This window comes from Mixophyes fleayi, chromosome 11 (genome assembly GCF_038048845.1).
Source record: "Mixophyes fleayi isolate aMixFle1 chromosome 11, aMixFle1.hap1, whole genome shotgun sequence".
Classification (NCBI taxonomy): Eukaryota; Metazoa; Chordata; class Amphibia; order Anura; family Limnodynastidae; genus Mixophyes; species Mixophyes fleayi.
In genome coordinates this window covers 95,845,881-95,860,700 of record NC_134412.1, presented here as the reverse complement: position 1 = coordinate 95,860,700, position 14,820 = coordinate 95,845,881, and the positions used below count along the sequence as shown (strand labels likewise).

Below are 14,820 nucleotides of genomic sequence, written 5' to 3'. Positions count from 1 at the left end.
GGACGGGTTTCTTAATGGAATGTCATTCTCATTGTTGTCAGCTACCATCCTCTTCCAACTACAGTATAACGTTCACATTATTCTTGTATATTAATAAGCCAGGTCTCTACCTCTCGCTGTATATCCAAACTGCTAGGTCCTGGAAAAAATATTATTCATTTTAAAACTGAGAGGTCCATTTAACAAACTGCAATAACCGAAAATGGCTGTTGCAGGGCTTCACTCAGTTTATGAAGGGGTTAACACGGAAATCTGAGATTTCTCATTCATTAACCTACTTTTTGTTTGTTAGCGCAGTCCCCATAGAACTCTGGGCACTGCCATGTTAAGGATTTATCTATGTTTAGAGTGACATTAGCCTACCTGTTCCTATGGGGTCCAGTGAAGTTGGGAAGACCGGGTGAAACTTACGTGGATGTGTGGACTTTACCTGTGCATGCTGGTGTCACTTTCTGCATTCGCACTAGGCTGTCGGTGAACAGTAAAGTCAGTTCAAATAAAAGGAGGGTCTTTAATGGGGCTTGTTGAAGAGTGTTATCGCTGTATAACAATAAATAGACCCCCAATTCTGTATGTATGTGATAATTGTTTTACCTGTTTAAACAAAATTAGTAAGTGTAAAAACTATAGCCTGATGCAATCATTGTGTGGTTGCATCCATTGTAATTATATTATTTATTTTTGTTACACTAGAGCAGTATTTACTATGGCTAGGTACACACTGAAGAATTTTCCGACAGACGTGTTATCTCAAACGATTGTACCTACGACTGAAGGTCCGATCAGTCTGAGGATTCATACGTACACACTGACACGATTTACCTTCAGATCTGTGCTCTTCATCTGGTCCTCTAGTCTTCAGAGAATGACAGCACAATATTCATTCATCCATTATTGTCATATTGTCACACTGACTAAAACACCTTGTTATAGCTATACACATGTCCTAACGAATTTCTTTAGCTTCTGTGACACAAAACATTCTGTCTCAGAACGAACAAATGGAGTGATCGTCAGCTCCTTTGGCGAGGTGAGAGCTTACTATTTCACCGGGCCAGTCGGTGCAGGTGTGCTTCTGTTGGGGCTGGGTTTTGGTCTCTCTGGTCAGTTTGATGTAAAAACCAAAATATAGTTTAAAAATAGATTTTATTAATTTTAAATGTTTTAAAAAAAAAATTATATATATATATATATATAACCATTAATGGGTTATAAAATGCATTTTGCTGACTTTGGCCTTTGATATAACTTCCATGGTACTAATGATATTATTTCTATGAGCGGATCCTTTTATCATTTCTTTCTTACATTGTTTCTATTCCACAAATCACTGCAGAGCTTTCTCATGTGGCCAATAGGCACTGACCTATTTTAGTTAACCATACAATCCAGTAAACACAATAGGTATCTTACTTAGTAGTAGAAATGTGGAATGTTTGTATGTACGTGTCTGATGAGAGACACAGCCTAACACTACCATCACCAGCGTTGTCCATTCAGTGAGACACAATGAGCAATGATGAGGTTCTTGGGTGTATAAACCGGAATTATTGGCTAGACAAATTTGGATATCTGAAGGGGGTGCAATATTCACCCCCACAGTGAATTAAACTCATTGACTTTGGTGCTCATTACACTTGCATTAATAGCAATATATTAATAATAATTATTTAATAAATGAATACAAATGGGTATGCTATGATAGCTAACCATAGCTGGTTCTATTGAAAGCTTATTGGATTCCAGTGATATCTGTGGATACAGGTATAGTTACACCCAGACAGTTATACACGGGCATTACATATCCTATCCCCGGCTCTTGCACTAGGTCTACATTTTCTGCTGAATAGAAGACGGCAGATTGCAAGTAAATGTCTATGTTCCCTTCAGCAATTTTCCTAAATCACCCTCTATTCATTTTTTCTTGCATTACCAGTGGGAGGAAGATAAAAAAGCCTCTTGAAACACAATATAATACGGTGAATCTCAGTCATATTAGAGGAGATTTAGAAAGATTCCCTTAAGTCATATTTCCTCCATTGCCTGTAATTGTAGTCTGAAAGTACACCGCAATCCCCATCTCACAGGCGTGTCAGATGTCATATCGCAGGATTGTCCAAGTAACCTCTTATTTGTCTGATGTCCTCCCAAACATAACCTGTTCCCATCCTGCTGTTCTCGTATAGTGTCCTTGGTTAGTGAATACTGATCGATAGTCACAGAAAGTGGGGGAGGCAAAGAGGTCAATTTGTGTTGACATTTCATTTAGGTGCTGTCACCAGTAATGCTCCCCGCTCCACCGGCCTGCTTGTCGCTTCCAGTGCAGCTGTTTCATTCTAGCTCTTGCCGTAATAGGGCCGAGATGTTGTTTCTTTGCTGCAGACACCGGTATCAATAATCTGTCTCTGTTAAATTACACAATATATTGAACATTTTGGTGGATTTAAAGTAGTTCTGATCAGGAAACAAATGTAACTACAGGAGAATCCAGGAACTGATGCAATCAGATGTAACAGGGGAAGACATAAAGTCAGATACAGACCATATGTCCTGTAATCGGGTGCATTGTGGGGTGATGTGTATATGTATACAATACAATTATATTACCTATAGTCTCATTATACAGGTCTTTTTGCTGGGTGGAGGGGTTCATTTAAGGACGAAAGTACATTTGTTTGCTTTTTCGATACCAAAAAAAAGATACTAATCTGATTAGTCCTGAATTTTGCAGGAGTGTTCACATTTCCAATAATCAAAACAGGTGGGACTGTCCTGATTTTCCTTCGTTGGACATTGTAATAAATACTATTTAATGTTTGCCTAGACACCCTATCAAAATGTGAAAGCGAAGTACAGTAATTACAACACAGTTAGACAGGTACACCTTTTAGGCAGCATAACTTTTGCAGGTGTTGTGGGTTTGTGTATCAATGTGCAAGAAATGATGATTGGCAACCATGACTAGCCTCATCTGATTGGATGATTGTGTGCTGACCCATAGCTAGCCTCATCTGATTGGATGATTGTGTGCTGATCCATCCAGCTCAGGGTACTTCATTTATTAGCATGGCAATTTTATTAAATGTAGTATTTGATTGTTTATTTGTTTTATGTAAAAAACATGTTTTTCAAGGGGATGGGTGCACAGCAGATGGAACATGCAAATTTCAGATTTATCAGTAACTATATAGAAAAGTCAATACATTAGTATATAATGTACAAATAGAGTAATGTGACTGGTTAGCCATTAAGAAACGTATCTGTTTTTTGTGCGTATCATACGCAACTCCCTTCTGCGCATGCCCAGGACGAGGACACTTTGCTGTCAGCGAAAGCAAGTCCGCTGCGTATGCCAACACAAATGACAGTTACGACTGTCACTGTTTACGATTTCGGGGAGTGAACGGGGCGGGTAAGGGGAGTGTGCCCGTAGGCGATGCACAATGTGGGCATGCCAAAGTTGAACGAATGCAGCCACGTTGGATTGAAGCTCTGCGTGTGAAAGTTTCTTGGTTTTCTGTCGTATCTCTTGCACCAGCTAAGGGGCTAGTCGTGTGTCCGTATCAGTATCAAGCCCATCAAACCATTGGAGACTACTGGTTGTTCTTTGGGGACAATGTCCTACTGGAACACACCCATGCCATTAGGAAAGGAATACTAATGCATGGATAACTTGGTACCATTATATAGCATTTAGCATCCTGGTGGCAGATGATTTATCTGAACACATCGCTTCCTCCTCTGCTCAGTAAACCATTGCCTGTGCTCTTTGTACCTCTGAACTCCAAACATGCTCTGCCAGTGGTAATGAGCCGTTTATGTGGCAAAGCTCAACTGTGATATCCAGCCGACTGCTCCCGATCCGATTAGAATGGGGGCAGCAGACTTCCGCTTCAGTTGACCTCCTCTGTATAGTGCACGGAGGTCACGCGGACTCCCCGGATGAGGAGGGGGGTGTGCTCTGTGAACTTCTTCCTCTGTGCAGCCCTCCAGCTACTTCAAAGATCCCCTCACTGCCTTAGAATTTGTTGTTTGTGAAGTTTTAGTAAGTTAAGTTGTTTTGGTCACTGAAGTTCCTCCCAATGATCACCCCTCTTTTTTATCACTGAGGTCTCCTCTTGCAGCCATAATAGACACCCAGACTCTCCCAGCATTTCTATACCTACCCCTGGCCATGCTGGTTGGCCTTTGCTTAATTGAAGCATGAACCACACCTGTGTTGAAGCCTTTGCTTTCAATATGCTTGGTGTACCTCCAGAAAGTCACACAAACAGATAATCGAACGTTTGCCTTGTTCTGTGTTTCTTTTCCATCTCTGTACAAAAAGTATATTGACATATACAGTGAGCGTTTTATGAGTGTAGGAGTTGGGGGACAGTGACGAGCGCTGGATCACCATATTTACAGTAAGTACCACTGTGAGGTAACAGGAAATGTCTCTGTAATTATAAAGCATACTTGCCAGCTTTTCCGTGTTGGCTTCAGGGAGATCCCGGGGCAGGTGGGCGTGCGGGGGTGGGGCTTGATGAATGGCATCATTTTGTCTCTGCCTCCTAAACAATTGTCACAATTTTGGACAATTACAGCAAGGGGTGGGGCTAAGATGACGCGATATTTGCATCATTAATCCCCACCCCCACCACTTATCTATTGCAGGGGCGAGAACTGGGAGGTCTCCCAGAAATGCGGGAGTCTCCCAGACAATAGGCAACTATGCGTTTAAACAAAAGCAGCTAATGAATCTAGAGAATAGAATATAATGATTAGAGACTGAAGTGTCTCTTACATTTCTGTCTCCATTACTAAAGTCATGTTGTCTTACCTGTCAGTCTTTGATTAAATCTTGGTCTCCATGAAAATGGCAACCTCTATAGGCATCAATACATGGACATAGGACACAATTTCTGAACTGTGTCATCATGCCACAGATGGCGAAGCCAACCACGTCTTGTACTGGCTCAGCATTAGGGTGAATGCCAGACTCTTCAGGGAGTGAATGAGATCACTCCTATTTCAGGGAGTCTCCCTGACATTCAGGGAGAGTTGGCAAGTATGTTATAAAGACCAGAGGAGTACTGAGACGCTGGAAGCAGGCAGGATGTTCCACTGTGATAAGACCACGGGGTTCAGTTTACTATATCTAGGCACATGCCTAGGGCACTGCTATACAGGGGGCACCATAAGCACACTTTTATGACAATTAACTTTAACTCGATTTTTTTTTTTTTTTTTTTTTTTTTTTTAACCTCCCATGGTTTTTAGTAATCATATATCATATGCCAGTAAAAATGCTGAACGTAGGAGTGTTGGATAGAGGCGAGTGATAATTTAGGACTTATTCACTATGACAACGTCTACTCTAAATGCAGCCTTTATGCAGTGTACCTTCACTGCGCTCTTACAACAACTAACGTTAGTCTACGGGTTCTCTGTGCTGGTATGAAGGACCCGTTCTTGAGGTGGATGGGAGAGAGCTGAATATGATGGATGATTAAACTATTTTGTCCTCCCCATCTGTACAGCTGTAAAACTGGATTTAGGGAACATTTTTGTCCCTCATCTCTTAAAGCAGTGACAGACCATCGCCCCTGCCGCTGTCACTCTCGTAAGCACGCTCATGGCCGGAAGTGAAAGAGTCAACCATAAAATTGTTTTTGCAAACTGTATTTTCAGGAGCAGATGTTCTCCCATTCTTACAAAGCTCTAATTGAAATTAAAATGTGCCGATTTAACTGATACAGCGTCTGAAACTTTAATTGGCATATAATGGCTCAGCCAATCTAATACAAATCAATAGCCGACCATAAAAGCCTAAGTGCGGTTTAATATATGTGGGACAAGGAACTTGACCCAGTTTTGTATTGTTTGATCTTCTAGAGAACTTTAAAGCTACGCAAGACAACTGTTTGTGTTTTTGTTTGTTTTTTTAAATCAAGAAATGAGGAAGCACAATGCACTCATTCTATCTATCTAATACAGAGATGTATAGTCTGCCTATTTGATGTATAATGAGCTGGTGACAGTGACAGCTAGTGAACACTTTACACCATAATGCAGGTTCTAATCGCAAAGCCCTAGTATGCGTGTCCATAACAGCATTATTGTTTTTATTCATTACATACAAGTTACAGATCTTGTTTATTGCTTCTTACTAGGGCATTGCGATTAGCATTATTTATATTTTTACATTTTAAGAACAATTCCAAAGTGTTTAGGATTAATTTATCATCAAAACAGACATGTCAAATATTTTACATGGAAATAATGCCCATCCATTTAACCATTAACTATCACATAACGATCACGACCTTTGTCCACGGACACGGTGAAGGACTGAGCGACCTTGCTCCCCTTGCTGAAATTCCTCCCAGTAATCTCCCAATAAGTCTTGACCCTATTGAGGCACTAGAAGCTCTCTTTGGTACATATTCACCTTTTTATATTGATGCTCATCTTAATGTATGATTAAGAGGATTCCCCGTTTTCACTTCCAACAATGCAAAAGGTCTCTTAGTACTAATGATGCAATAATACACTTATGTTCTTAGCACTTCAATCATTAGGTTCCTTTATTGGTAAGAAAGAAATGATCTAATAAGCCCCATTAACATCCAGGTGGCAGTACTGTACTTTACAGCCCAATATTCCTATAATAGCCCATTTTCATTTTTCTGAATGTCAGGTAAAATGTGCGTGTAAGGCTGCTGCACTATCCCAGAACTGTCATTTCTGACCATTAACATTAACCCAATGGAGTATATAACTTTCACACAGCAACTGTAATAAGCGGAAATCTTCTAAAACACTACTCTGAAATGAGGACAGGATACAAAAGGAGGTTTGTACCTGTTGACGTTGGTGTAAAAAGTGGATTAGAGGTGACTCTCTAGATTGTAAGATCTTAGAACATTTTGTTTTTGTTTTAATAATGCTGTTTCAGTGATTAAGGTTGTGCTGTACCTTGATTTAATGTATAATAGGCCTTAGGCATATGAAAGTCATATTCTAGTAACCATAGATAAACTGGTCCCTTTTTAATGCAATACACCCCTTTTTAAAAATGTATATAGCACAAACTTGCTTTATGCATTTTTTATACATGCCCCACAGTAAAATGGAAATGTGGTCACTTTGCAGTAGCCTAAAGTCTCTTAGCTGTGCTGATGCTCCAGGCGTGAGCTCAGAAATGGTCTGTCATCTCCTGCTTTCTATCCTGGTAGACAAGGAGTTACCACAGAGAGCGCCAGTCCGGTTGTGTACAAGCTTTGCTGAGCTGGAAAAGAAAAAATAAATAAAGAGGAATTAGAAAAGCATCTTGTGGTTCCTCCGGCCAAGACCTGTGCACGTCTGCTCCTTACTGATAGTCCAAAGCCCCCTTTGAGGTTTTAAGAGATCAAAGACATACTGTTCCTAAGGCGACGGAGAGATGCCACATCCTGGCCAGCTGTTCATTTCGAAAGGGCGGAATTATCTGTCCTTCAGAGACCCGTGTTCCAATTTATCAAGCAGAGATTACAGTTCTATATACCGTACACTCACTTCATTAATTCCTTTATCCCTGAGTTACTCAGCCCTTCCGCACGACGGGAGTTATGCTTCCGTGGAATCGGTTTCCCAATCTGTAAAGTGAATTACCATTAATATTCAAGCCCAGCGCTGAGGTTAAAAGGATGTACTATGACTCGTCTAAGCATTAGATTCATGGTATTAATGATAATAAATGGACAAAGTGCTGCTAAGATGAAACAAATTAGAAGTGTCCGGGATAGGAGACACCGCCCCTAAGGAGCTATTTATGAAGAGACAAATGGCTTTGGATGGAGGTTGTATGCTCTGGGCTTCTGTGTACAGACATTCATTCACAATTCATTAAAAGCATCGTCCGTCAACATTCAACTTTATTGTCTTGTACATGCAACTTTTATTCTGTATCTTACTTTTATCATTCTTGCATCATTCTGTGCTTTTCAGAAAGAGCTTTCAAATAATCAGAGTTTTTTCCTTGCGATCATTACCCTTGGTAATGACACAGATATGCTTTGCTCCGTATTGGATAGAATTGTATTGAGGCAACAGAGTTGTGTTCTATTTAGAGGCAGCAAAACTAAACAACTGTGTATATATATATATATATATATATATAGAAATCCTGCTGAACAGCAAGAAAGTCAGAAAAATAAAGTAATGTGTTAATAAATGAGCCTCAGTGACCTACTTGAAAACTGCAGGAGACACTAAAGTTCCCTGTGACCCATATATCTGCTGTCTTGTTCCAAAACTACAGTGCACCTTATCTGCTATGCACTTGGACAGACCCTCAGGTGCGCTGAAGATTAACAAGGTTTAGTAAATCTCGGCATGAATAAAACAGTAAAGACATCTCTGTGGGGATCTGGGCCGAAGAGTGGAGGTGGTAACATCTGAAGTTCAGTGCTCTCTGCCACTGAATAATATGAAATCATTGTTATCATAGGCCCTGGGGCGGCGGTGAGACCTCACTGACAGCAGCTAATTAGTCCTGTATTACTCTGCATTCCATGATCTATCTTGGCAGAGTAAAGCCATGAATAATGCTTGGAGTGTGGATAGCATATGGCTGAGTTGTTTGTTTTATATGTCCCTAGAATTAGTACAATATGGAAGATAACAGCGGATAAGGGTCACACAGCAATTGTTCTCCTAATTTATTACGTAGGCAGAAACGTTCAATAATGGACTACAGACCGACCCTTACTGATCTGACATTGGATGGTAATTCATTTTACAGCCAGATCTAATTTTGATTCACGGAAAATAAATACTTCATAGTAATAATAGTTTGTGGGTTTGAAAATAACAAAATAGATAGAGGCTTGTGGGTGGTTCTATAGGTCAGAGAACTGTAAACTATTAGAATTTATGAAAGTTTTGAGGTTAAAGGTGGTGAATGAAGTATCGTGGATAATACTGTAATATATAATGTATATGTAATACTGTAATATATAATAAGGTATGTGTAATGTAATCTAGTTGCAACCTATGGATAAGGTGGATGGAATATAGTGGATAATATTGTCCTTTATACTGTATATGTAATACTGTAAGAAATAATGTGTATGTAATGTAATAGACAGAACCTATGAAGTGTTGAGGTGGATGAAGTATATTGGATAATACTGTAATATATAATGTATATGTAATACTGTACTATAGACATGACCTATGGATGGAGTGTTGAGGCTGCCTGATGCTTTATAGTTGACTTGGTAAATAACAAATGCACAATCAATACTGTGCCACCTTCCTCGGGCATATAAAGTCCAATATTGCAGAAGGCTCAATTAATATAAAAATCCTTTTTTGAAAGATCTGCTGCTCCCCTCCGCAGACCCATCATAATGCCCGATATTTATTGTTTATTGTAGAGATATAGCAAATTGTGTTGTATAGAAGTGAGGGGGAAATACACTTCTCCCACCACCCGGCCCCAGTACAGGATATAACTCCTCACTCTTACTGTTAGTAGTTGTGTGGTGCAGGTGAATGATCTGCTGTTTATTCCCACATTAGTTTGTCAGGGCTCTTATATATATGTTTAAGCTGTTCTTTGTCATTTGGTTGTTTAAATCCGGGATGTCTGTTGTTCCTTCTGTGACTCATCGGCTTCTTTTTCTGCTTTACAGAATTTGGTCTGGTCCTGGGCTTCATGTCAAAGGACAAGTTCCGGAAAATGTCTGAAGGTGAGTGTGGTCCCTCTCATTTCCTGATAGGACAGAGCTGGATTTGTGGCTGTATATTTATTTTGCACCGTGGTGCCGTCTGTTGAGAGAGCATTAGTTACATACTAGGGCTGCCCCATCTATAATGGACTAAGACACTGCTTTTATCTATGGCACAACTTAGACTTAATAACTGGTAATAATAATAGATTGTACGTAAAGCTTCCATAGTGGGTCTCTTTTGTTTATTATTACCATTTATTCATATAGCATCACTAATTCCGCAGCGCTGTACAGAGAACTCACATCAGTTCCTGCCCCATTGGGGCTTAGTCTAAATTACCTAACACACACATACACACACAGACACATAGACTAGGGTCAATTTGTTAGCAGCCAATAAGCTACCAGTATGTTTTTGGAGTGTGGGAGGAAACCGGCGCACCCAGAGGAAACCCACACAAACACGGGGAGACCATACAAACTCCTCACAGATAAGGCCATGGTCTGGAATCTTGTGTAAAGTGATCAGGAAACACAATACTAGCTGCCAATAGGCCACATAACCAATCAATCCCAGGTAAAACAAACCAGGGCTAGGTATGTGGAAGCCTATGTAAGAGATTGTGGTATGTCCGTCCCGTGTTGAAATTTGCGCATTTTGGCCTCTTCTAGCTTTTAAATCTCCCGGGACAGGAGACATGATCAGTGCTGGACACACACTGTTCCACCAGAAATATCTGTATCTATACCTGAGTGTGGCATGTTTGTTATTGGGTTCTAGTATGTACATGTATGGGGCTAGAGAGGGGGCCAAATGCAGAGTAGTGCGAGACATCCAGGCCTGCGTGCCATGTATATGTTCTAAGCACACAGGCACCGTATCGTAATATGCCACAGAGAGGGGTGAAATGTAAACACTGTAGGTTTTCAGTGTTCTCAGTCCTTATCAATCTCACAGAACAGATTTGCCGTCCCAACTCTAATCAGACTATAATTTACATAAATAGAAATGTACAATTATTGGTGGTATGACCAGACTTCACACCTCTGTGACACCTGATAACGCAGGTTTTATCTTCCTACATATATGCATTTCCAGATATTAATGTGTTACTACTGCAAAGTGAATACTTGCTATTAATACTATTATTAGTACTCTCCCTTGTGAATTATGAATATACCTGCATGCATAGAAGTAAAATTGCATGTTTGTAATGTATGCACTGAGCACTGTGTTCTACAGTAATCTGACAGAACGTTCTTTTGTTGTCTCTCCTCTTCATACTATCTGTGATCCCCATATCTCACACTCCTTATACCCTCCTCCATGGTCCGATGTACATTGTCAACTCACCTCTGTGGGAAATTTCACTTCATCAATGGTCCATTTCTGAGTCCTCTACTCACCCTCCACCCACACTCACTTCATGTTTATCAAACAGAATAAAACATTCCCCATAACCTATACATTGACTTCATAAACGTGACCCATTTCAATGTTGTGATGATGTTTTGCTTCTGTTTTTCTTACTTATTGTAATTAATGGAGCTAACTGATGTTAAAGGCATTTAAAAAAAACAAAAACTGCCCAGGCAGCCAACAACCAGACTAGTGACAAACGACAGCATAACATTATCACTATTTAAATGGTGTTTATTGCAGGTCTGTACACTCCTAGCAGTCCTGACTATATGAATATTCCTGAAGACTAGTGTTTATCAATCATAGTCCAAGGAGCAGTCTGTTCTGTAGTCTCAGGCTATATATAGGCCACACTCATATTAAACAGCCTCCAGCTTAACCCACTGATAACAGTAACCTTAACCTTCCCTCAACATTCCGGAGCTGAACTTTACTGATCCATGGAGATTATTTCCATGTTTAGCTGCTACTATTGTTCCACATTCCAATTGATCTCCTACATGGATTATTATGTGTGCTCCCCTTTCGGCAATCATATGGTGGGGTGATGCTATACAGGGACAGGCCTAAAAGCTCACACCACAGAGGCCTCCTGTAATGATCAAATCCTCCAGGTAGGATGACTCATTTTTTAAGGGGTCCCCCCAATGCAATGACCCTCCCGCTTTAATAATAACTAGAGATGGGCGGGTCCGGTTCCCCGAGAACCGAACCCACCCGAACTTTGGGTAGGGTATCCGAGTACTGAGCTGAGCAGCTCGGTACTCTCCCGTCCGTTCCGAATCCAAATCGAGGCCAAACATCATCGTGACGTCGTCAGATCTCGTGGCTCGGTTCTCGCGATACTTCAACATTATAAATACACGCCTCCACAGCAATCCATCGCCATTTGACAGAGGGAGAGAGCAGGGTGTAGTCACAGGCTGATTAGAGCAGAGACAGAGAATCCAATATTCTGATTCCAATTGTTGTAACAAAAATCGCTAGAGAAGGGAGGAGGATAGAGGTTTATTTTTATTTTTGTAATATTTGGCACTCCTCGGTGCTTTTGGGGTGTCCCCCATAACTGTGCATAAATATTTCTGGCTGTCAAGTCATATCTGTCAGCAGTATCTACCAAATAATTGTTAGCACTCCTCAGTGCTTTTGGGGTGTCCCCCATAATTGTGCATAAATATTTCTGGCTGTCAAAAGTCATATCTGTCAGCAGTATCTACCAAATAATTGTTAGCACTCCTCAGTGCTTTGTGCTCAGAATGGATTCAAAGCAGTCCACATATGATCAGAATGAGCAACCAGGTTCTGTCACCAGTCCTGATGTTAGTGTTCCCAGTACGTCATCTGGCCAAGGCGATGTCAAACAACAGAGTGTTTCCAAATCAGTGCAAAAAACAAAACCCCCAAAAAAATTTACTGTGTTGAAGCGAAAAAAAAGTGTTACTGAGCAAAAGTTAAGTGGCGATAAAAAAAAACAAAAAACATGCCATTCTACACACGCAGTGGCAAAGAGAGAATGAGGCCTTCACCTTTGGCTATTAGTGGCAGATCCAAAAATGTTACCGACCCTACAAGTGGTGCACAACTACTGTTACGCGTCAAAGCCGTGCTGCAAGATAACAGTAAGGCATTGGAGAATAATGTTTGCTCTGAATCAGAAATGACACCGATCCCTGTGGAGAGTCCATCCAACAGTGGTATGTCTAATCGTGAGCATTCTGTTAGTGTACCCATAAAGAAGGGCCCTTTCAGCAGTTCTGCTGATGTGTACCTGAACACCCCAAGTGTAGCCGCTGATACACAAATTGAGGATGCCACTTTGGAAATAGAAGAGGATGAGGGGGAGATTTATGGAGGTGATGAGGGCGCTAATGAGGATGTTGATGATTATGATGCAGACAGATACCAAATTGCCTTTCTCAATTTCTATTTATATTCTAGATTATACAACGGCTGAATAGTTTTCTATTTTATTCCTAGTGGAGAGGGGATCTGATGCAGACAGATACCAAACTGCCTTTGTCCATTTCTTTGTATATTCAAATTTCTAGTTCTACAATCTATGCAGGCTGCTTTTTTTATATTCAACTACAAGTGTAGGGTCTAATATACACCCAAAGATGATGGCTACAATGCCAATAATCAAAGATGGAGGAGGTAGACAACCAGGTTTGACTGTATAATTTGCAGACAAGTGTTCGCATTAAGGACGGCCTACCAGGGATTCAACTGTTTTTTCATAATTTATTAGCTTTAGAATTACCTCACTTATCTAAGAAACTGGTGGAGCACTAAATTAGGTTATTTTAGACCCAAAAAATTGTATTTTTTTCAAAAATAGCAAAACAAAACCAAAACCAAAACACGCAAGGGCGGTTTTGCAAAACCAAAACCAAAACACGAAGGTAATCCAGATGCAAAACAGAATACAAAACCAAAACACGGGGGTCAGTGACCATCTCTAATAATAACCAACAGTTTCCAACCTTCATCATTTATGTTATGACACATGAACTCACTGCCCAGTCTTTCTACTGGCTGGAAGAGGCTGTCATTAGCCGTCGGTTAGTAGAGATTGTGCGGATGGCGGACACGTCTTCTCTAAGTAGGGAGGCAACACAAGGGTTAAATGTCTCCTTTCCAGAGACCCTCCGCTAATAATTCCCTGTGCCTCTCTGTGTTTGTTCTTCCAAGTGTCTGTCTTACAGTGGTTAGGTTTGTGAAAATACATCAATTTCTGTAAACAAATCTGTTTCCCCTCCTTATTATTCACTGTATCAATCACCCAAGTTCAGCAACTACATCTGTATCAGTCAGGTACACTGAGGCAATTAGAGATCTTCTTTTCAACGCTTTCTGACAACTCCTTATTTTCCGCAGTCACTCTTAGGGGCCTACTTATCACACTCTTGACAATTGCAGTTAAATGTAAGTCTTTTTATATGCTGCATAACACTTTGTCAAATGTTTGTTAAAAGGCTGTTTTAGTAACCAAATAGATCCTGCGCGAGTGAGGATTCATCACGGTTTCTTCTACCTTTTAATGGACCGACAGGGGATTTGTGCTCAGTGTAATATTTTCTACAAAGCTTTTCCAATCTCTAAACATTGGATTGGTGAGTGTCTCCTGATAGTCCATTAAGAGCAGAACAAAATCACCTTCCATATATCATTACTCTGGAACACTTTGCTACTCTATAATAAAAATGAATTTTCCACTGTTTCTTCATGTACCACCCCTATGCTCGTAATAAAAATAGAAGGAGAGGGTATTTCTGTATAATTGTGCACATTGCAACGAGGGGCAGGAGAGTGGACAATGTGATTACGGAACAACTAAAAACTGGACCGTGTTCATTCTGATCCTGAATCTTCACTGCAGTTTTGTTAAAAGTTCAGTTAAATAATTTCCTATCATACATAACAAATGGGCCTCAATCTGCAACAATATGGGTGATGCTCTATTGCTGCTTATCACGGCAATAGAAAATCACTTATTGCTGCTATTTATCAAGAAAATCTCCAGTACTGTTTTTTTACCATACGAAAGGACTATGGCGAGGATAACTCCAAAATTGTATTACAAACCCCCCCCCCCTTGACATTGTTTCATCCCCATTCTGCGATGTCAAATACCCAGTGTTCATTATATTATGTCGTCCAGCAAATTTATTAACAGAATTATTAATGGTCCAACAC

General features: G+C 40.3%; 1 protein-coding gene across 3 annotated transcripts in view; it reads left to right on the top strand.

The window, feature by feature from the left end:
• Positions 1–14,820, top strand: part of KIRREL3 (kirre like nephrin family adhesion molecule 3) — a 541,498-nt gene that overhangs the window by 315,577 nt on the left and 211,101 nt on the right. For all 3 annotated transcript variants that reach the window (XM_075190473.1, XM_075190474.1, XM_075190475.1), the window contains exon 2: positions 9,663–9,719. In XM_075190473.1, the coding sequence (XP_075046574.1) occupies positions 9,663–9,719 (57 nt within the window). The remainder of the gene's footprint in view (positions 1–9,662; positions 9,720–14,820) is intronic.